General features: G+C 41.3%; 1 protein-coding gene across 1 annotated transcript in view; it reads right to left on the minus strand.

Moving 5' to 3' along the window:
* klhdc8b (kelch domain containing 8B) overlaps positions 1-22461 on the minus strand; it is a 165463-nt gene that overhangs the window by 116039 nt on the left and 26963 nt on the right. Inside the window, exon 2 of the mRNA XM_028017307.1 lies at positions 7041-8272. Within this exon, the coding sequence (XP_027873108.1) occupies positions 7041-7431 (391 nt within the window). The 5' untranslated portion in view covers positions 7432-8272. The remainder of the gene's footprint in view (positions 1-7040; positions 8273-22461) is intronic.

Below are 22461 nucleotides of genomic sequence, written 5' to 3' on the forward strand. Positions count from 1 at the left end.
TTTTTGTAGTTTAAGGGTTAAAACATTTATTTTATTTATAACATCACACCCATTTACTAAAAATGTATATTAGATTTTTGAAAGTTTTTTCATTCGACTCTTCTTGTCCAAGTCATAGTTTATCACTTTTCTTAATTAGAGATGCATCCACACCGAGGATGGGCTGCTTTCCTTTGAATATAAATCCGACCTGTAAATGTCATAGCAACCCAAGTAGAATATGTTAGTTGCCTATAAAACTGGAAGCACAAGAAGATAAACAACCTGGTGGCAATAAATCTCCACTGAACTGCAGGGCCAGACGTGGTGCAACAAAATGATGTTAATAAGAGGAGACATTACTACAGAAGCGGAGAGCAGTGTAAGAATAACAAGAGGTTTATGTTATGTGATGACCACATATTATTTTTGGTATCTGAAAATGCATCATAAAACTGGTTTTGCACAACACTAAAGGGGTCTCAGATTTTAAAGTTGGGGTCAAATACACAACATACAGTAAAGAAACGTCGACAGTGATACTTGTTCTGAATAAATCAAGTATGAATAAAATTTCTTATCCATATTTGGACAATTTATTCCTCAAATATCATGAATAAAATTGTTTAGTTCTTTGTAAAAAACAAATTACTCAAAGTTTGTTTTCCTTTTTTTAATGAATAAAAACTGCATGATTCTGAGTGGAACACTAATCCAACAGACCAAAAAGTACTACGAATAAGGGGATGTGTGCAGGTCCTGTTGACTTGTGTTCATAGAAATAAGTTACAAGACGTTACCCAAAATAAGCAACATCTGGACAGTGATCTCAAAAATTCCTTGGCAAAATCCAACCAAACACCGCATTTGTTTTGTTTTTTAGTTTTATTTAGTTTTGTTTTTTTTGGCATGTGTAACACCATCAAGCCACCACAACACCCACACTCCAATGCCTACAGTGTCTTTCCCCTCCTACTGGTCCTGTCAAACTGTCAGTACAAATATATTGGCATCATTATGTGTGTGTGTGTGAACACACACTGTTGGCGCATGTCACTGACTTTGCTTTGAGCCGAGAATTAGTTCACTTTCACAAGTATTGTGCTTTGCAATTTAGCAAAACATGCACACATCAAGGTAGAATCTGGTTCCATGTGTGTCTAATAGATCGGTGTAGTGTTAGATTTGCTTCAAACAGTGTTGTTTTCTACTTAGGCCAAACTATTTAAACCTTTTTTTCCACATATTTGTTGTATCCCCTTCAGGGCTTGAGGCAAATTGTAAACAGAACTTCATACAATGACTTTCTTCCTGCCTATCTCCCATAAAAGAAAAACTTGTGGCAGGTGCGACTAATAGCTACCATCTTAACTGACTCTGCAGCTTCCTGCGGCTCATCTAGAGCAACGTTCCCCGATCCTGGTCCTGAAGACACACTGCCCTGAATGTTTTAGATGTTTCCCTGCTTCAATATGTCTGATTCAGATGATTGCAGCTCGCCAAACAGTTGTTAAGCAACCATCAATTGGAATCAGCTGAGCTGCAGCAAGGAAACACCTAAAACATGCAGGGCCATGTCTCTTCAGGACCAGGGTTGGGAAGCACTGCTCTAGTGTTACCAAAGGCTTTTGGCCACTTGTCTGATTAATTAAAGGCTCTCCCATACTTTGGTTATGTGGTTGCAGGTTTCATACCTGGCACAGACCACCTGGGGCAACCCCTTCCGCTCCAATATATGTCACGACATATATTGGTCAGGGAGTGAACGCCACATTTTTCCTGCAAACAGTCTCGTCCATGTACAACGACTTTCCAATTTCCATCCATAAGTTTTAAGCCATTTATCAATCTATGTAGGTGTGTGTGAAGAATCATACAAATGTGTGTAATTTCTCAATGTCTGATAAAAATTCCTCAAAAGTATTTATGTCACTCGCAGAGCCAAACCTGGATAGTGGCAACGGACAAATATGAACATTCCTGTCAAAGTGCAATTCCACATAAAATATGCCTGCACACGTCTGACCAATCACACAACGTATCACACAAAGCTCTGCCAAAATAGTCTGACCCAAACCTGGGATTGAGAAGGGGAATAAGATGCCTCCTTACAAACAAGATGATGCAAGTTTTATCACGTGACTACGTCAATGAGATGCTGACCATTTTGAAGTTTTGGCTGAAGTATGGGAGAACCCTAATGCTCTCCTTGTCCACCTGGTCAGTTCAGATGGAACAGCAATGTCTTGGGAGGTTTGAAGTTGTTGGCAAACTCTTTCCATTTTCAGATGATGAATTGAATAGTGTAAAAGTCTGCATCCTTTCATATTCCACTTGGCATTTATAATCTACTTTGTCTTCATCTCTCATATAAAATCCCCCCCAAAATAGATTAAAGATGGTGGTTTCTATGTGACCTAATATAGAGAAAGTTAAGTGGTATTCAAAAAGAGGAACCACGGTATTTTCCAACTACATGGGAATCACAGGCAGGCTTCACAAAGCCTCCCTGGTAAGATGGTTCTGGAGGGAAGGGTCCGCTGGACAGTTGAAGTTATTCAGGAGGAATAATGTGGATTTATTCCTGGTCATGAAACACTGGACCAGTTCAAGGCTGTTTACATTTGTTTTATGAACTTGGAGAAGGAAAATGGAGTAGTTTCTGGAGAGATTTATGTTTCCGACACTAATGAACATGACACTTATATACCATGCTGCGATCCAGACTTAAAGGATGTGAATAAAACACAACACGGCGTTGATCTCGCCTCCTCTCTGTCAGACTCAATGACCAGAGCTCCTGGTGCTGCCCTTCACTGCTCGTCTCATCTGTCTTTGTGAACTATCAGACAGCTGCCCATGAAGTGATCCATTTCCTTTCATTTCAGATTCCTCACTTCACCATACTCTGATTCCATATAGAATACCTTAGTGTATTCATCTCTCTGTATCGCTTTGCTTCTACTCTTTGTACCTTATGCGTCTGCTTTACTGACGGACTTTCATAGATTTTGGCTTTGTTTGTTGTTGTATTGACTAGCTTGTTTAGCTGCCATTGTAAGAGCATTTAGTCTAATTGTTTTCTTCTGCAGAAGAATAAACAGAGCTCTGCTTTGATTTATTGCATTTGTGAATTATCATCGCCCAGAGGCACTTTGTCTTTTTAAGTTTCTTTATTAGATTAGTGAGCAATTTAGAACTTTTCTGAACCAAAGCAACTTGATTTGTATTGCCATTCTCCAACCTTAGAGATCTGGGACTTAACAGCCTACTAAACAGGCAACTTGTTGCCTTTGTTCTGGTAAAATGAAACAACACCAGAAGAGTCATATACATCTGATATCCTTACATGTATTAAAATGCTTATTTTTTTTCTGTCAACACAGAGAAAATATATGCCAACTCTTCTGTTGCGGTTTATTCAAGTTATCTGCAGGTTTGAGCAAGTCAAATTTAAGACCTTTTAAGATCTTTTTATGGCCAAAAAACTAGAAATACAGGGGATTTTGGGGGGATCCTCTTGTATTATAATCAAACATAATTGATTATTACACTTGATTGTAATACAGGCAAAATGAAGCATAAGGTAAATATTGTGAAATTTCTGGGGTCTGTTTGTGACTACTTTGTGATTTTCACACTGCATATGACTAGTCTCATCATCAACCCAAAGTGATGATGACTTTCATCTGACGCTGCTGTTTGTGGCTCCCTGTGTGCCAGGCCCATCACACATGATAGACACAAAAAAGCTAGCTAGCTAGCAAGGGTATGTTAGTTGCTGGTTGCCAGTATCTTCAACTGCCTTGAGCCACAGAACGCAATGAAAATGTCTGAATGCAATGATAACTTTACCTTGACAGAAATGTCTAGAGAAACACAAACAATGTATGAGATTAAATAGTCCTGTCACAACAAATTTTAAGACCTGTGATTAACTTTTTTAAGGCCAACTTACATTTTATTTAATGAATTTAAGACTTTCCTTTTAGATACATGAACTTAAGAATTTTTAAAAATGGGGGAACACCTTGTTTTTCTATAAAATTAGTGTTTAATTGATTTGCAAATTACTGCATATTATTTTGTTACTAATTGCACACCTTGGTATAAGAGCAAAGCATAGACATTAAGTCTTTCAGTGCCCTTTTTATCTTGAATTGTTTCTTTAAAGTTAGATTGAAAATTCTTGATTTTTAGTCACTTGATCTAATGCTTCAGCGTGTGACGACTGACATGGTTTCATGTTTTGACATATTTGTACAATAATTCATCACCCCATTCATCAGCACATGAAGCTCTGGTGACTCTAATAACATCATAAAATGTTATTCTGATTAGCATTGCACTTAGACGCTCCTGTGTTCTGTTCTTAGCCTTCAACACGAGTTCATAAATAAAAGAAAGAAAAAAAAGAAAGGCTCATCACAGAAATGCGCCCTCAAGCTTTCTCTATTACCTTGAAAGGTCACATTGATTCTTCACTTTATCTGGTTGGCTGGCAACAGTATGCTGCCTGACATGTAAACACAGGAAACAGCAGGGAGGAAATGCCTCAGCCTGCATGTCATGCTTCTAGTTTTCTCTCTGCACTCTTTCTGCTCTCAGTCGTCTAAAATGTAAACACTTCAAACGTCACATTTTTCCACTTAACAAAATGTTGTACAGACGTAGTTTTGTCTGCACAACATGTAGTTAGTTGGTTGTTTTCTTCACTCCATCTGCATCACTTTCCCACAATTCCTTTCTTTATTTTAAGCTTATTGCTCCATACCAGCTCACTCTACTTATTAATGCTTCATTGAATTTTTCAATGGACTTCCAATAAATGGGTTTTTTTTTCTAATTGTCCAAACCTTGTAAAGAATCATCTTCAATGAGTTCTATGCAGTGAGAAAATGGACAATATGCAGCATATATTTTGGAGACATTAACGAAGGAGTTCCACGTAGGAAATACCAGCAGGAATCATCAAGGGGTCATTTTATCATCTTCCGGATTTGGATTTTGTATGAACAGTGATTTAATAAAGAAAATAAAACAATTTCAAAACAATGTAAAAAAAAAAAAGAATAAATTAAACTGCCCATCCATTATAAAGCATCAAACCAAAAAATGACTGATTCATTCTTCCATTAGATTCAGGACTAGAGCTAGGGAATCAATTCAAAAATATTGACACCTAGTCAGTATAGTCATAATGTGAATTATATTTATATATGTTTGTTTTTCTTCTAGAAATATTGCAGCTAAAATGACTTCTGACCCTTTTCTGAAAGAAGCCATCGGTTCAAATAAATTTACGTTGGGCCAAACTTACAACATTTTTTACAAAAACTAATTTGGAGAGTATTGTTTTAGGAAACTACCATATCTTGTGCACTTAGCAGAAGTTTCCATATTCTATAAAACTCCACGTTCTGAACAGGAAGAGTTTTATGAATCAGCAGACACTCTTTAGCCCCTTAAAGCCAGAAAACACCTGGGAAATGTGAATTAAGCCCCGGTATGTTTATTCAGTCAAGGCAGACTGCATGCTGATCGACTCTTCCACAAGAAAAATCCTCTGCCACATTCAAGAAAGCCTGGACACAAACAGAGATATATTAACTGACATATCCACCAATTTCCTCAGGTTTAACTATTGACCAACTGACAGTCCAGACGCCGGCCTCAGACGCCGGTGCTGTGTGCTCCGAGGAAAAAGCTTCGCCACTTCTTATGAGCAGCATGAAATCTCAGCACTAACCACTTATGAGTGATTATGAGTGACTTCCACTAAAAAGACACTTCAACCCCTAGAAGCCCTGATGGGACTTCTTCCGAATGTATCGAATTATTTAGCTCACTTTAGCGTGTCACAGATTTGGGTTCATCAGTGCTGCTGTGCCAAAACAGCTGGATTCTCCACTGCAACTCTTAATTAGTCTACTTGAGGCAATTTGTAGTTATTGATGGACTGAATCCACAGATAAATGCAGATATAATCATTGCAGCAGCGAAGCAACTGTGATAAAGTGCCTTGCAAACATTTTTAATTTTTTTAAACAAACGTCGCTGTTTTTAATCTGATTAGGCAACTGGCTACATTTTTGGAGGGGAGGTGGGGCGCATGGGTATCGAGGTAGAAAAGGGGGAGAGCACAAATGAATGTGATGTTAATTCATTCGATAAAGTCTCAACAAAATCCACTGAGGTTTGTGGATGTAGAATTACGATATGTAAATCAGTTCAAGGTGTTGCTACTTTTGCAAGAAATGGTCCACTCACTCAGACCATTTCAGAACATGTGAGGCCCCACACAACATTTAAAAATCTTGGATATATTTTTGCATTTTAGTCATACAGTGTGGCGTCAACTCAAACAGCAAAGACAACACATCACAAACAAACCGATTTCATTTGCTAACATGCAGATATCAGATGGAAAATCTCCCAAAACCTCGAGACCAAGCACGAGTTCAGAGTAAACAAACATGGCCGACTGGGAAGAGGCCATAGCGATAAATGGAGAAAAGACAATACAAAGACGTCTCCGACATTCACCGAACTTTCTGGTTCGTCATGCCAGTGGCTTTGTCTTCTTTATTTAGAATTCCCCTCCATGTTTCTGCCACCTCGCTTTATGATTGGCTACACGTCAGACTCAACGAGTTGTGTTATCGTTTGTCCCTGGGAGGACACCATACATACTGCGATATCGGGCTAAGACAATCCAACATGTTGAATATCTTATTTTAGATCTTGATTTTAGATCAAAGCGGTCCCAACATCTTCCAGAGCGGACAAGATCACTCCTAACACACCACACACGGCAGGAAAATATCTTAAGATTATCTTTAGTACCCGCCCGATACTCGGGCATCGAGGCAGTTCTAAGAGTTCCAAAGCTATCATTCACTTATTACTCTTTCAACAATATGACAATGCTATGATTTTAAAAGTCAGCAGACTTTTACTTAAAGTTAACATTTCGAAAATCATGAAAACAATTTCTACAACTTCTCAGAAGAGAGCAGCTGCATATAACAACATCTCAAACACTGATTCCGTCGCCTTACCTCTCTCCACGGCGGTGACTCCCATAGAAGGCTGACCTAGACTGGCCTTCGTCTCCCACTTGCCCTCGTCGGGGTGGTACATTTCCACAGAGGCCAGCGGGGTCTGTTGCTGGTTCATTCCTCCAAGCACCATCACCTGTCCCCCAAGAGCCACGGCTGAAGCCCCCGCCCGCGCAGTGGTGAGCGGGGGCAGCTGGCTCCATGTCTGGCTCTCAACGTCCAGGACTTCCACGCTGTCCAGGGGCATGCCGGTCTCGCTGCAGCCCCCAAGCACGTAGAGCAGGCCCTCATGGTATACAGGCGTGCAGTAGACACGGCGCTGCGACATGGAGGGGAATTGCTCCCAGTGCAGGGACTTGACAGGACTCACCGCCATCTCCTGTACAGGCATGTCTCCAGGGCCGAGAGGAGGGGACGCACCATCACACGCCGCGCTGGAGACGGAGAGCCGGAGGGCGGAGAAGATGGGAGCAGGATAAGGCGAAGCGGTGCGCGGGGTACAGCAAGGTGGAATAAAGGAGAAATAAGCCGGAGAGCAGGCTTGTTTCTGTCTGTTTTACTGACCGGCTGAACTCCTGAGTCCACAGAGGGACAGAAACGTGAGAACGGCGAGCAGAGTGGTCCTCAAAGTTCCTCACTTCCAGATGTCATGAATCTTTCCCTCTTCAAATGTTTTATTCATCCAGCCGTTGATGTTTTGGAGCACAAAAGCCATCTGCCCTACTGTGGCTTTGGTTCCCTCCTCTTCCTCCTGGCGAGTTATTTTGAGTAAAATTGGGTTTAAATGTAGTCCTTGTGAAAAATAAAAGATGTGCTTGAGGAGGAAACCCAGAAGCTTTGACTAGAAAAACCTCCAGAGTCTGAAGAACAAACAACCCAAGGAGAAACGTGACCATAAGATCAAGGAGCACTGACCTTTATTTGGGTCTCAATAATGGCAGAAACACTCTTCCAGGCGGTAAAGGCAATATTTCAACTCCTCAGCATTGGCTCTGAATGTTTATTTACATCCAAACCATGGAGTCAACAGTTCGGGGAAAGAAATCCTTGATAGCTGAATGCAAGTCTTTAAAAAAAAAGCCCTACGAGAGTTCAGTAAGTACACGCCGTCTTTTCATTTGAAAGGAGTTTGCGTCACCTTTAATTAAAAGTAGAACTCCACCACTGTGACTTCTGAACTCCGTGCCTCATAGCTTCCTGGTGGCTTTGGCGAGGATGAGACTCTCTGGGACCTGGAAGGGAAAAAAAACAGTCCTGGGTGAGACGGGGGAGAAAGACGTAACATCAGAAGACAGATGTAAATATGCGCCGTTGCACAAACAGAATGTGAATTTCTTATTTTCACATTTATTCCCCACAAACCTACCCTGTCAGTTCATTATTTAACAAGAGATGAAAATAAAAAGGCTTTTCTGAGCTTCTCCTCGCTTTCCGGGTGAGTTGGAGGTTAAATGTTTCTTAATAGAACTGTCCTGCTTTGCATTTAAATCAGTTAAGCTTAGGTCAAATGTTTCAGGTGTCCTCCTGCTAATATCTTGTAATAAGAATAGAATTGTTCCATTTCTCTGGACAGGCTTTGTGTCGCTGAATCGGGTTAGAAAGCTTCGGCGGTCACACATTTTCCAGTTCTCTCTACAATTCTTCCATGACACTGACTTTAGGAGCTTTGAAAAAAAATCTTTCTAGTAGTTAAGCTTTTTTACCTTTAAGCCAGTGTCCCACAGTTCTGTAAATGTGTCACAAAGTGTGCACTTTCTAGATGCTGACTTGAGAGAAAGCCTTCACCTATTTGAGGAATTCTGCTTCTTCTGATGCTGTGCAGCAAAAATACAGTTTACTTTGTTTTTTACTTTCTGGTGATGATAAGAAGAAAGTTCATGTCACTTTTAAATTCTACAGTTTTACAGTACAATAAATTGATCCAGTGTGTCCATTTCTATGAAAGCAGGTCTTTTCAAAGTTTTCTGGTCTAATGATGGACATCAGCAATGACCATAGAAAAGCAGTTGTCTATAATAATCTTTTCAAACAACTTGAAGTCCACCAATCATCAGTTAAATCAATTATTCACAATTGGAAAACACTGAAGATGTCTGGCAATTTTCCCCAAGTGTGGCCATCTTACCAAATTCTCCGTTAAAAATCAGTGGTCACTTTTTAGTGAAACATCATCAAAGAAACGTCAAAAAACCCAGGAGCTCCATATTGAAATCTGCATGCCTAAATTGCATGCCAGTGTGCACAGATGATTACTTCATCCCAGAGGGAAGACCTTTTAACCTTCAAAACAAAGAAGATAAACTGGTAAACCTCTAATTATGCGAACAAAAAGAGCTGATTTGTTTCCATTTTAATTCAACCACAAGAGTCAGTCCAACACACAATATTCATTGAAACTCCACAAGCACAAAAAATGATACTTGTGTCTTTTTTTCCCCCACAGCTTGCCGTTTCTTTCTCAGCATGGCTTGTTGCTGCCGTCAGTTTTAGACTGAGTGAGCTGCTTCCGTCTGTAAATGCTAGCTAATGGGAAACAAAATAGAGCTGTGCTCATTCCTGCAGTTAAACTTGGCACATCTACCACTGTGTTGTGTTTGTTTCACTCTCTGTCAGAGCAGGAGCTGAGAAACAAACACTCCCGACCGCTGATGTTATTTGACTAAAGAACAGAATATGGATTGGACGCCGTTCCACTGCAGACAAAACCCACTTATTAGTGCGTGTTAGTGGGATTTGATCCACTCAGAGAGCAATCTTACTGGTAAATTCTGCATAAATGCTGCATTCTACCCTGAAAAGCTGTAGGGAGAAAATTTACTCGGATTCAAACAGAGCCCTTCACAACATTAAACACATCTCAGAATGCTGAGTTTGCCTGCGCGGGTGGGAACCTGTAATCATGTCAGGGTTCACCAATGGACACTTTTATAATCACATTCGGTCTTTTGGCTGCGTTTCCATTACAAGTGTGCATAAAACTGTCAGAGAAAACCCCACATTTTTGCAATTGCGGTATTTCCATAGAAGACAAAAAAGGCAATTAAAATCATACATGGATATGTTTGTTAACATGATTAACAATTAAGTCATTAGAAAAACATGCCACACCGTCGTCCTCCAACCTTCCATTGTCGTCTTCTTCGTGTTTTGTGTCAGTGGCAACATCCAGTTATTGATCACGTGACTCGTGTGTTTCGAAAAAAGTATTTCACTTGCAGCTTTGCTAAATAAATCAATTTCAATATGACTAAAAAAAACCCCAAAAAAACAAAAAAACCATCATCCCAACAGAAAAACCTTTTTGACATTAAATCTTTTTTAACAAAAACAACTTTTTTTTTAAATTGGTGAGTTTCCGTTGAGCAAATTTATTTTGAAAATGTCAAGTTGTGCAGTTATATGGTCAATGGTAATGCAGCTATTCTCTTTGTAATATAGATGTTTGACTCAGTGTGTGTGTGTGTGTGTGTGTGTGTGCAGTAGGACAGAGGAAAAGTGGTGCCATTCAGAGAAATAAAGCAACACAGTGAGGTTCCCTGCTTGGCTGCCCTCACATTCTTTCTCCCAGTGTGCAGTATTACAACACATTCATAATTAATGATGCCCTCCTCCTCGTTACAGTTATGTCCTGAGCCCAGTGGACACCCTGACCTTTGAAACGTGTTAGGGTAAGTGTGTGTGTGTGGGTTTGCAAAAAGAAATTAAATGTTATAGCTCTCATTTTCAGTCCACCTGTGGGAAAATTAACCTGTCAGGCACAGACATGTATGTTTCTGTCATCACGGTGAAATCTTCAAAACTAAAATAAATAAATGAGTCTTAAAAAAAACATCCTTCAGGCACGTTTAATGAATGCCCTTTCCTAATTGGGAAATTGTATCCATCTGTTCAGCTCTTAACCTCTCCAAAGGTTTTGAGAGGAAGAAATTAAATTGAGAGCAAATGGGAGCTGAAGAAGACTGTCATACAAATAGTAAATTTGAGATGTATTCATTTTTGAATGTATAACCTAAAGTCTGAAGAATACAGATGGGTAGAAAGGTGCAGACTCAAAATTCTGGTTCAGATTTCTGAACTTACATTTTCTCCCTGTTCCTTTATTTCTCCTACAGTTACAGGACTGTTTCTTATTGGCCCACTTCTCTCTGTTAGCATTATCTTTCTTTTCTTCTTCTCGTCATTTCATCTAAAATACAAAGATGACAGTAAAAATTTATAGCTTACTAGTAGTGCTGTAGATCTGTCTTGAATCATGATTAAGCGTTGATAAAAAGTGAACACAAAGTATCAGGAAGAGGAAAGCTAACCTGATTTATTTCCTTATAATTTCCACGATCTTTTTAATTCCATGAGTTACAATGTAGTCTTGTTCTTCTAATTAAAAAGTGTCCAATTTTATGATTTCTGTCATGGACGTCCCAATTTATGTGTGAAGGTGACTTTGAAAAATATTAGTTTGGAGCCCAGACCACCATTATCATAAATGCTTAACAGTCCTTCATAATTAGCTAAACAGAAGAGACAGAAGGGAAGCTAAGTGCGCAAAAGTGCTACAGAAAAAATTAGCGCTGATAACATCGCTTTAGGGAAACTGATAAGTAAGTTAAGTAATTATGAAAGTAACTAATTACTTTTGAAAATAAAGAACTAGTGAAGTAACTCAATTATTTTCTTGGAGGAGTATTCAGTACTTATTTTACTTAACCAATACTAGTGACCACATAACTTGCCTACAACTAAACAAAAAACCCATCCGATATAGAATACACTTCTGTTTATGAATGTGTGCTGTCTGTAAATGAACTACTGATCTCTACTGATCTTGTGCCCGAAGAGCGCAAAAGAAGTTCAAACCTTTTTGCGTTTTTTTTTTCCTTCTTCTTTTTTGATGCATCAGTTGTATCACTGTAAACCCATTTCAGGAGTTTTCAGAGTCCCTGGTGTGGTTATACCTGAAGTCTCATCAGCACCAGCAGAGGTAGCAGAGGTTTTCAAGGGCTGCAATAATGATCTGACAACACTTTACCCGAAACATGCAGCTTTTCTGTTTTACAGGAATATCTGACTCAGCACACAGGTAACATGGTAACACTTTATTTGATGGGGTGTGCATAAGACTGACATGACACTGTCACAAACATGACATAATGCCTGTCATGAACATCAAGGAGTCTTTATGAATGTTTATGACTGTTGTCATGAACATTCAGGACAACAGTCATTTAGTAAATAATGACACTTTTAATGCAAAGTTGCTCTAAAAGTTGCATTGAAAGTCCATTAAAAGCGCCAACATTGCATGAAAGTGTTAATATTTACAAAATAATTAGTGGCATGTTGACCTGGTTCAACTCATGAATAAACGTCCACACTCCCCACTCATAGGACTCTTTGGCACGATGTCTGTCTTTGAATCCCGACTCAATGCTCTGCTATTCAAACAAGCATTTGATCTCCTTAAACTACTACAAGCAAGGAACCGTTTCCACGGTTACTGGGACACGTGATAGCAGTCTTCCGGGTATTTATACAAATTTACATATGTATTTATGGGTGGCGACAAGACAGAGCAGCAGCCGCACTCTATTTCCCTCATATTGGGGCGTGTAAAGGGAAGGTGCGCAGCCCGGTGATTGCACACGGGTTTATACATCTGAACTTCTGCTGTGCACAACACAACAACATGAGGACCCTGGTGGTTATAAAACAAAAGTGGAGTTATAAACTGCAGGGTTTTTTTCGCAGCCCTTTCAAAATTTCTGGACTGCCTCAGTTTCACTGCAAAAGTTTTAATGGAGATGGCTGACAGCATTTTTATTTGGATCTGCTGATTAAAAACAGAAATCTGTTCAGACATCTTTATTCTTCGAGAGACATTTTGTCATAAATAAAGGTTGCAGACAAAGGGAGCGCAATCTGTCGTCTGAAAGCGTTGAGCGGAAACACTCAATATGGTGGCCATTACATTTTCTGAATATGCAACACAGAAACAGATGGAATTAATTATGATAAAATAAGTAAAAAGGTCCTAGAGATGGAATAGATGAGTCATCATCACCATGAGGAAAGGTTGGTGTTATGCATCAGCTGCTATGATGGCGAGTTTCCATCGGCACCAGAACTGGACCTGATGGGAGAGTCCTGAATTTAGGAAGAAGGGCTCCGTAGAGAAGCTTTAAGCACTCAGTATCTTGCCTTAGTAGACAATACTCAATGTCTTCAATTAGAAAAAAAATACATTAGCTTAATTCAGAAGTTAAAGATTCTTTCTAATTAGCCTGGGGTGGATGACAAATGGATTTCCATCATCTTGGAACAACTCAGTTTCATTGGATTCAATTAAAGTAAAGTAATAATCATGTGATTAATATTGTGTGAATTTTTGCTCTGCGCCAGTCCTCCATCAAACAATTAGTCTGGCTGAATGAAAAATGTGTTTCACATGGATGATCTCCCATGATATTAAAACATCATCATGTCGATCACATTTATTCATCGTTAACTTTTGTATTGAATTGAGTCTTCTACTCCAATGAACAATGTAGTGGAAATATGGAATTGTTTGAACCACTCCCACTGCAAATTCACAAGAAAATGCATCTCAAGGTATTTTATTATTTTACTATTAAAAATTTTTAGTTATATATGAATTCCAGTCAATCCTTGTTAACAATGGAACAAATTCAGTTTATTATTGAAATTGGCTAAAAATGTTTCTAAAGAAACCCAGCAGATTGTATCAAGTGATTGACTCAGAATTTGCTCTTGCTGGACGGCCATGTTGCAAAAGTGGACAATCACTTGCGTTGTGTCGTTGACTTTGCAGCAATCCATCATACTGTGCATCAGCAGTGGAGAGGAAAAACTCCCCTTTACCAGAAAGAAACCTCCAGCAGAACCAGAGCCTCCCCTCATCACAAACACACCTGGAGTGTTGCCTTGATTCTTTTATGCATGTTTGAGAAATCCTTTAATCTTCCGTGGCAACCATTCAACTGTGCAAATTGCCTGGGTGAACCTAGCTCCACCAAGTTGAGCTTCTGCATTACAGAGCACCCCTCACCCCACGACTCCCCCACTTAGCTCCTTCAGACTAGCCAGCAGCAATTAGCAAACACCTGGTGGAACTGCACATCTGCTGAGCTCATTTTACAAGTTACTTCTTAGTAACAACGTTGTTAAAGGGTTAATGGAGGAGCGATGCTGTGATGACTTCCTGAAGGTTCCTGAAGTTTCAGAACGAGCAGGAGTTTCTTAAAGAGACAGAAGCCCACTTTCAAAGTGTTGAATTAGAAAGTAGAAAAGTCATATTTGATATTTACAGCTTCTTTTAACAACTGGAGTTAACATAGCTACTTGATTGTGCTATAAAACAGCATGTGCCTGGAAAATACAGAACACTGCCTCTTTAACAGAAAATGCTCCCACAAAGATCCTCCTGCATCCTGGAAGAAACACAATTATCTGATAGCAATTCACGTGAAATAAATGGGTTTCTGCTAATTTTATAACTTAATGCTTATCACAGAGATTAAACACACACACCCTCCACTAGAATGGAAATATCTTTTTTTTTGTTTGTTTTTAGCAAACTTGCCTACTAAATGTATTCACACGTGAATTTGATTTAGGATTATTCACAGAACATGCTTTATGTCTGTGTTCTACATACAGAGAGTCCAAGAAAGCATAAATGTGTGATGACTTAAAAGCTGAAATATTATTGCAGGCTCCGTCTGTGCTACTGTATATATTTATTTTAGGAATCTAAATGAGCACTTTTATGACATAATACCAGCAGAATGAAAAGTACACATTGTTCCACCAAAGCTCAGCTGCTGAAGATTATTGTATTCTCTGGTAATCAGCTGTAAATGGTGTCATGTTAGAGCCAGCATGGCAGATGTGACTATGACCAATAGTCCCTCAGGTCTTCTGTCCCTACTAGCAACACATGCTGCCAGCCTAATATAGCCAGTCCTCACTGCAGCTAAAACCAGGGGAAACTGACTAGCAAAGGAAAAACTGAAGTACAAACAAAAAGAAAGAAAGAAGACGCTCAAATCTATCAAGATGGCATCTTGCCAAGAAAACAAGAAAGTTGTATGCAAAGTGTTTGACATTGCATATCTTTTTAAAGCACTCAATTTGCTTTACATGGAGTCAAGAACAAAAAATGCTGACTCACTTCAATATACACTGTACAACTATAACACTGACTATTATTGATTTAACAATAAAATCACTACAAACTTTGTTTGTGTGTTAGATAATCACATCCACTTTATATCCTGCTGTGCAGAATCCAAATCAGTCCAAATTCAATTTATATCAATCCAGTTTATTCTGAAAACTATCCATTCAGATTCAGTGCAGCTGAAAGAGACAATCCCACAATAATTAGAGAGAAAATATGTTGAGAGGTTTTTTATTCATCTTTAAATCCAGAAGATTCTTCTGAACCAGGGGTGTCAAACTCATTTCCGTTTTGGGCCAAATCAAGCTCATGAATGCTCTTAAAGGGCCGGTTGTGGCAGAATGTATTAATAAACCCGTTCACCAACTGTTAAAATATCTATGAATTCTTAAAATTAAATAATAATATTGAACATCTTTTCAGTCCCGCCAGGATTTTGTGATTCTATTTGTAATTTTTTCAATAAAATCAAAGTGTCTGTGTTGGAAATGTGACTTTTTATTACTCGTTGTATAGATCCTGGACTATAATCTGACATCAATTAAAGCTGGGGAAGCTGTTTAGTACAAGTAAGAAAGTTTTTGGCAACTTCTGAGAAAAATCTCAAATAAACTGCCAATTTTTAGCGCAAAAAGTTTGTTGATTTTGCGTGAATTTCCACAAAACTGGAGGGACTGGTTGATATAATTTAGCAGTAAGCAAATGAAAACTGCATTTATTTGACTGATGACATAATATTTAAGCACACTTAGTGTTTTGTCTAGATACTACAGGGCCACATAAGAAGCTATGGTGGGCCGGATTTGGCCCACGGGCCTTGAGTTGGACACTTGTTCTCAACGATATGTAAAAGTTTAATAGAATTAATTATCTTGATCGGAATCTTGTTTTGGTTTCTTTATTCAAACAAATGATGAATAAACACATCACTTAAAAGTTTTTACATTAGCATGAAGCAAAAAAATTTTATTTTTCTTCTTCTGCAAATAAACTTTATAATTTATTTTTTACTTTATCACCATGATGTGGATGAAAAGTTTTCCTGTAACGGTGAGCTGTTTCTCCACCATTAGCACATTTAGCAGCGAGTACACTAAGAAGATTGACAGCGCTAAGCCCCTCCTCCTGGCTCTGATTAGTTGCTTTTGGTCTGGAGCCATGCATTTCTTCAGCAGTAGTAGCTCAGGGAGGAGATCACTCTTTTCACTAATTATCTAATAAAAAAACTCTCATGACATGGTGACAGTTTTAACAAACATGTAAAAAACACATTCTGTATAATTTACATGCTGCAGCTTTAACTTGAACATACCTTTGGCTGGTTCTGACTGTTCCAGATAAGATGTTTTTAGAAAATAAAGTCAAGCTCTGAACTGCCTACCTGACTCTTTTTTAAATAAAATGTTCTGAATGTTTATTTACCAGTAAGTAATGCGTGAAGTGAGTCAGCGAGACAACAACACGGAAACCTCCTGGACGGTTCCTGAGAGGATGCACTGCAGCAGAGCTGTGGTCTGTGCTGCAGCCGCTGAGCCAGAACCGACTTCCCTCTGCCTGCAGCTCAGCCTGAAGCCACACACTACATTATACTGTACAGATGTGTGGACAGGAAAACGTTTATCTGCTATCAGAGTGCAGCAGAGTGCAGAGGTCCACAGAAAACACAATTCAATAGTTTGATTTTCGGAGTTTTGCAAATCTCTACTGAGTTTGGCTTTAGTGGGGCATGTCTGCTGCTGATAAGCCAGAGCTAAATGACTGGGGTCAGAATCACGCCTCAGTTGGTGCAGAGAATATAACGTGTTAAAACGCCTCTTTAGCTGAATACCTGGCACCAAGGACTGTGGAGATATTTCAACTGTTTTTGATTTCCGCTTTTTTATTTTGCTTTTGTCATATTTTTATTTTAAATGAAGCACCTGGACACATAGACTGTTTCAGCAACCATATGCTAACGGAGCTCAGTGACGTCCTGTGCGATACCCTGAGAGGATGCTACCTGTGCAACAGGTCCAGCCATGAAATTTCCTCATCATTTATTTGCTACCATCAGCCAATGGTGGTATTATGATACTGTGGAAATGATTGCGAGCAACTCTGCCATGCAGCGATTAGGCGAGGTTGAAATCAGCGGATACTGAGACGCTATAACCCCTTCTCTTTTGTCAAGTCTCCTTCAGGACCGTTAAAAGGTTGCTTTGGTTATAGCTTCTGAAAGTACGGCCTTCGCCATCATTACGGTTATTGTAGTTAACTAAACCCAGCAAAATAACAAAAACTGCAATTGAGAAAATATGTTTTTTAAATAAGTAAAAACAGCAATTAATGGGGAAAAACTGGAACTCACTGGAACAATAATGTGCGCTTAGAAAACTAAAAAAGTACTGAAATTAGAGATATAAAATCCTTTGTTTTTGTGTTCACTTTCCTCCCACACATGCAGTTTATGTCAGCTGTTTGCAAATTACGACACTCCGTACTCCTCCTGGTGGCTCTAAAGCTAGTACGCAAAAAGGCGACAACAAAAGTTGGGGGAAAACGCCATCGTCAGTTGGTGTCGAGTATTCATTACCCAATCAACGTAAACATAATCACAACATAAATCTTTCGTACAACCCAGAGCATAGCGCCAATAAAGGATGTCAAGATGAGCAAAGTTCTCTCCAAGTTTTTCTCTTAGGCCCTGTTTACATGACAATGATCCAACGAAAACTGAATTTTTGTTCCGTTTCTGTTATTACATTTACATGAAGACATTCTAATTACAATCTTTGTTTACACAGTAACGGTACACATCAAGAAGGTGTAATGCTCTCGCCACGCCACTAGTTGGTGCTAGGTTCTTTGAAACTAAGTGCGGATGTATTTAAAAATAAGTTCTACTTAAAAGCACGTCAATTCGCATTTCCCCATCAGGTACCGTTCCCCCAGATACTGTGGAAAAACACGCACTATGTGTGTCTGATTAGGGTGCAGTTGGAAAAAAGTGGGCTAACTTTGCTGAAACACATTGTTTGAGCTTTCACAGTGTCCGTAGTTCTCTAACGAAGAGCGCTGAACAAGCACGCGTGTATTTTGCCACCTGAGCGGTCACAGATACGGAGGAACCGTATCTGATGGGGAAACACGAACTGTAGTAACACCAGCATTGTCAGTAGTTTCTTCTTCTGTGGATTGTAGGAAGCAGCTATGTTTTGGTTCATACTATGCATGAGCTGGGGATTCCCTGACAGAAAAGATCCATATTTATTCTGTTTACAAGACAACGGACACCAGAACGTTTCAGAATCATTGCACTCTGGAACCCGTTCTCAATCTGTGCCGTTGTCAAAGGAAACATTCGGTGGTTTCATGTAAATGTACACTACAAACACAACAAAACTCTTCCATTCTTACCAGAAACTGCTGTCGTGTAAACAGGGTTTTAAAAACGTAGCATCATTCAGGTTAAAGTTCTCAAATATGTGAGCTCCACTCATGAATGCATTTCTTCCAACTGTACCTGTATAAGTTTGGTTAAAATGTGTCTTTTCTTTGCCAATAGAAATTGGGTAGTTGGGTAGAGAGGCCAAAAAATGTACACAGGTAAGATTGTTGTTCTTCCATACCTCAGATATTCCACTACAATCCTCTCTCTACTCTTCCAAAGTTGTTTGGCTCCTTGGCCTACAAGCATCCCTTTGCTTATAAAAGATTTTCTCTCCAACCTCTCAAACAGTGTCAGAAGCCTCGTCATCTGGCTAAAGCTGGCTGATCCTATCTGGAGACGTGGCGAGTGCCAACCTCTTGAGACATCTGGTGCAACGCAAAGGTCAAAGCTGTTTGTGTTTCACTTCCCATAACTTGAGACCAAAGAGGCTCTCCGTGCTCATAGTGTGAAGTGTGGCGCCCGTGCGTGTAATCACAGTATCTGCTCTCCTTTCCTCACCTCTTGCTATGAATATTTAATCCCACCATAATTTTGCTCTTGGCTATTTCATCAAGAGTCCTACTTCTGATGTTCCTTACCCCAAAAAAATGCCAAAAGCAAGGTTCTCTCACAAACCCAAAAAACTTACTATAAAGCGTTTTACAGTTCACCCTTGTTCATTCTAATTCCCAACCTTTTGCTGTTCACTTGCATAAATGATTCGCTCTGAAAATTTGATGATGTTCATTGATAATTTAAATATTCCTTCTTTTTAATTCTCTCTAGGATCATCATCATTTCCAAACCGTGTCCCCGAATCCCAGCTGCTCCTTTTACAGTCACTGTTAGAGCTTGCAGGATCCACTTCAATAAATCAGTTTAATTAACCTCAAACAGCGAATGGAAGGAGGTGTGTAAAATTTGAAATGTACCGCATCTGATGTGGGGCAAACTCTGCGCTCTCAGCAGGATGAATCCTTAATGTACTACATTAGACTGACAAATGCGCATGTCGTTTCAGCTTTCATTCTTCATGATTTGTCAAAAATGTCCCTGTTGCTAAGACAAGGGAAGCTAAGTGGTGTGTAGACTTCAGCTAACAGCTACAGCAGTGAGAATAGCTAGCTAATGCGCTCACCAGAGGAAATCATTTCCAGGTTGATTACGGACAAGGCGGGACATCAGCAGGTCAACTCTACTGCTGTATTGACATCTGTGCAACAAAGTGATCATTTACTGCACAAATAGGGCTCATGTTTATTTAAAAAAAAGTTTTACTCTTGCTCATATCTAAGCAACAAACAAATGTTGTTGCCTAGACAATATTAGGACTGATACAGATATTAATATTGGATCGGTGGCTCTCTGGTTTGATGTATGTATACATTAGTATACTTACTAAATACAATTGTCTCTGTATAGTGAGGACAATAAATATAGAAAAATATCTGGAGCTCATTAATCATTTTTAGAAACATTTACATTTTCAAGGAGCGTTAACCAAAACTCACTATGTTCTCAAATATTTATTTTTCACTTTTCATTCAGTGATTTATAAGCCAACAGAAGTATGTGAAAGTCTGTTCTCTGAAATGTAAGCATCCAGTGGAAGGACTTCAGAACTGGGTTGATGTGCTTCATCCTCCGATTTTTAGAGAGAACGGCGGCACTTTCAGCAGACCTGTGAAGACACTGTTGGAATCAATGGGAGCAAAGGTAAACAAATAGATGAGTTTGTCCAGATCTTGGTGGGAAATTAGTCCTTCAGTCCTGGAAATGTTCTTCAGTTGATAGAAGACCAACTTTGTAACTGTCTTAATATGACTCTGAATGTTCAGGTCTGAGTCCATCACCTATTTTGGGCCTGAGCGCTAGTTCATAGCTGTAGTAACTGAAGCTGTGTGTTGACTCTAGTTCAAACCCAAAGATAATAACTTCAGTTTTGTTTCTGTGCAGCTGGAAAAAGTTATGTAAATGACATTGCTTAAAAAAGAAACTCTAACTGTCAGGAAGCGGTGTGGTGAAGTAGATGCAGCAGACCCAGGTATGATGAATGATGAATTTTAATAATAAATAAGTCCAACAACGAACAGCAGGCACATGGAAACACTGACGACGAGTAGACTGGACATTGACGAGGACCCGACGAGGAACAAGGAACACAAGTGGAGTTAAATACACGGGAGGGTAATCACAGAGACGAGACACACCTGGGAACAATCAAGGGGAGGACAGGACAACGAAGAGACTTAAGGTCACAGAAAACACTAAATAAACACAGAAAAACACAGATCCTGACAGTACCCCCCCCCCTCAAGGGCGGCTACCAGACGCCCACAAAACAAAAACACAACAAGGGTGGGCGGAGGGGTGCTGGACGGGGGGTCAGAGTCCAGAAAAAACAAAAAACAACCCACCATTGTGGGCGGAAACACACGAAGGGCCAAGAGTCCAAAAACAACAAAAAAACTACCCACAGGGTGGGCGGAGGCAAAGGAGGCGGGAACTACGGAGGTGGTCCGGCGGTCGTCCGCGGCGGCGGGAACCACAGAGGCGGGAACCACGGAGGCGGTCCGGCGGCCATCCGCGGCACTGGAGGCGGGAACCACGGAGGCGGTCCGGCGGCCGTCCGCGGCGCAGGAGGCGGGAACCACGGAGGCGGGACCCCCGGAGGCGGTCCAGCGGCCGTCCGCGGCACTGGAGGTGGCAATGGGGAGTCCCGGGGGCCGCCCACAGACGGAGATGACGAGCCCCCCGAGGTAGGGTCTCTGGTGGAGCACAGGGGGTCTCGGTCGGAGCACAAGGGGTCTGGGTCTCGGGTGGAACGCTGGGGGTCTGGGTCTCGGTCAGAACGCTGGGGGTCTCGGGTGGAACGCAGAAGGTCAGGGTCTCGGTCGGAACGCATAAGGTCAGGGTCTCGGTCGGAACGCATAAGGTCAGGGTCTCGGTCGGAACACTGGGGGTCTCGGTCGGAACACTGGGGGTCTCGGTCTCGGACGGAACGCAGAGGGTCAGGGTCGGAACACTGGGAGTCTCGGTATGAACACAGGGGGTCTCAGTCGGAACACTGGGAGTCTTGGAAGGAACACTGGGAGTCTCGGAAGGAACACTGGGAGTCTCGGAAGGAACACTGGGAGTCTCGGAAGGAACGCCGGCTGATTCGGCCTCGGGTGCGCCGGCTGGAGGTGAGCCGGAGCGGAGCCTCGGGGCCGGCTGCGGGGGCGAGCCGCAGCGAAGCCTTGGAACCGGCTGCGGGGGCGAGCCGCAGCGAAGCCTTGGAACCGGCTGCGGGGGCGAGCCGCAGCGAAGCCGTGGAACCGGCTGCGGGGGCGAGCCGCAGCGAAGCCGTGGAACCGGCTGCGGGTGTGACAGCTCCGGAAGGCGACCAGGGGCCGGGTCCACCGGCGGCTCACGTCGCTGTCTCCGGGCTGACCGTGGAGGTGGCGGCTCCGGAAAGCCACGAGGGGCCGGGTCTGCCGGCGGCTCACGTCGCTGTCTCCGAGCGGGCAGCGGAGGTGGCGGCTCCGGAAAGCGACGAGGGGCCGGATCTGCCGGTGGCTCACGTCGCCGTCTGTGAGCTGGTCGCGGAGGTGGCGGTTCAGGAAAGCAACGAGGGGCCGGATCTGCCGGCGGCTCACGTCGCTGACCTCCCGGACGGAGGAATCGACGGGGGCCGTATCCGGGGGGTGCCAACACCAGTCTCGTCCCCCGGAAAAGCTCCCGCTGCAAGTCGGCGAGAGCCTCCGCCAGCTCCCTGTCCTCCCTGACGGACCTCCGCCACGGGCCGCTCTGCCCTTTAGGCGGTAACCTCACTC

The sequence above is a fragment of the Xiphophorus couchianus genome, chromosome 1, assembly GCF_001444195.1.
Source record: "Xiphophorus couchianus chromosome 1, X_couchianus-1.0, whole genome shotgun sequence".
NCBI lineage: Eukaryota > Metazoa > Chordata > Actinopteri > Cyprinodontiformes > Poeciliidae > Xiphophorus > Xiphophorus couchianus.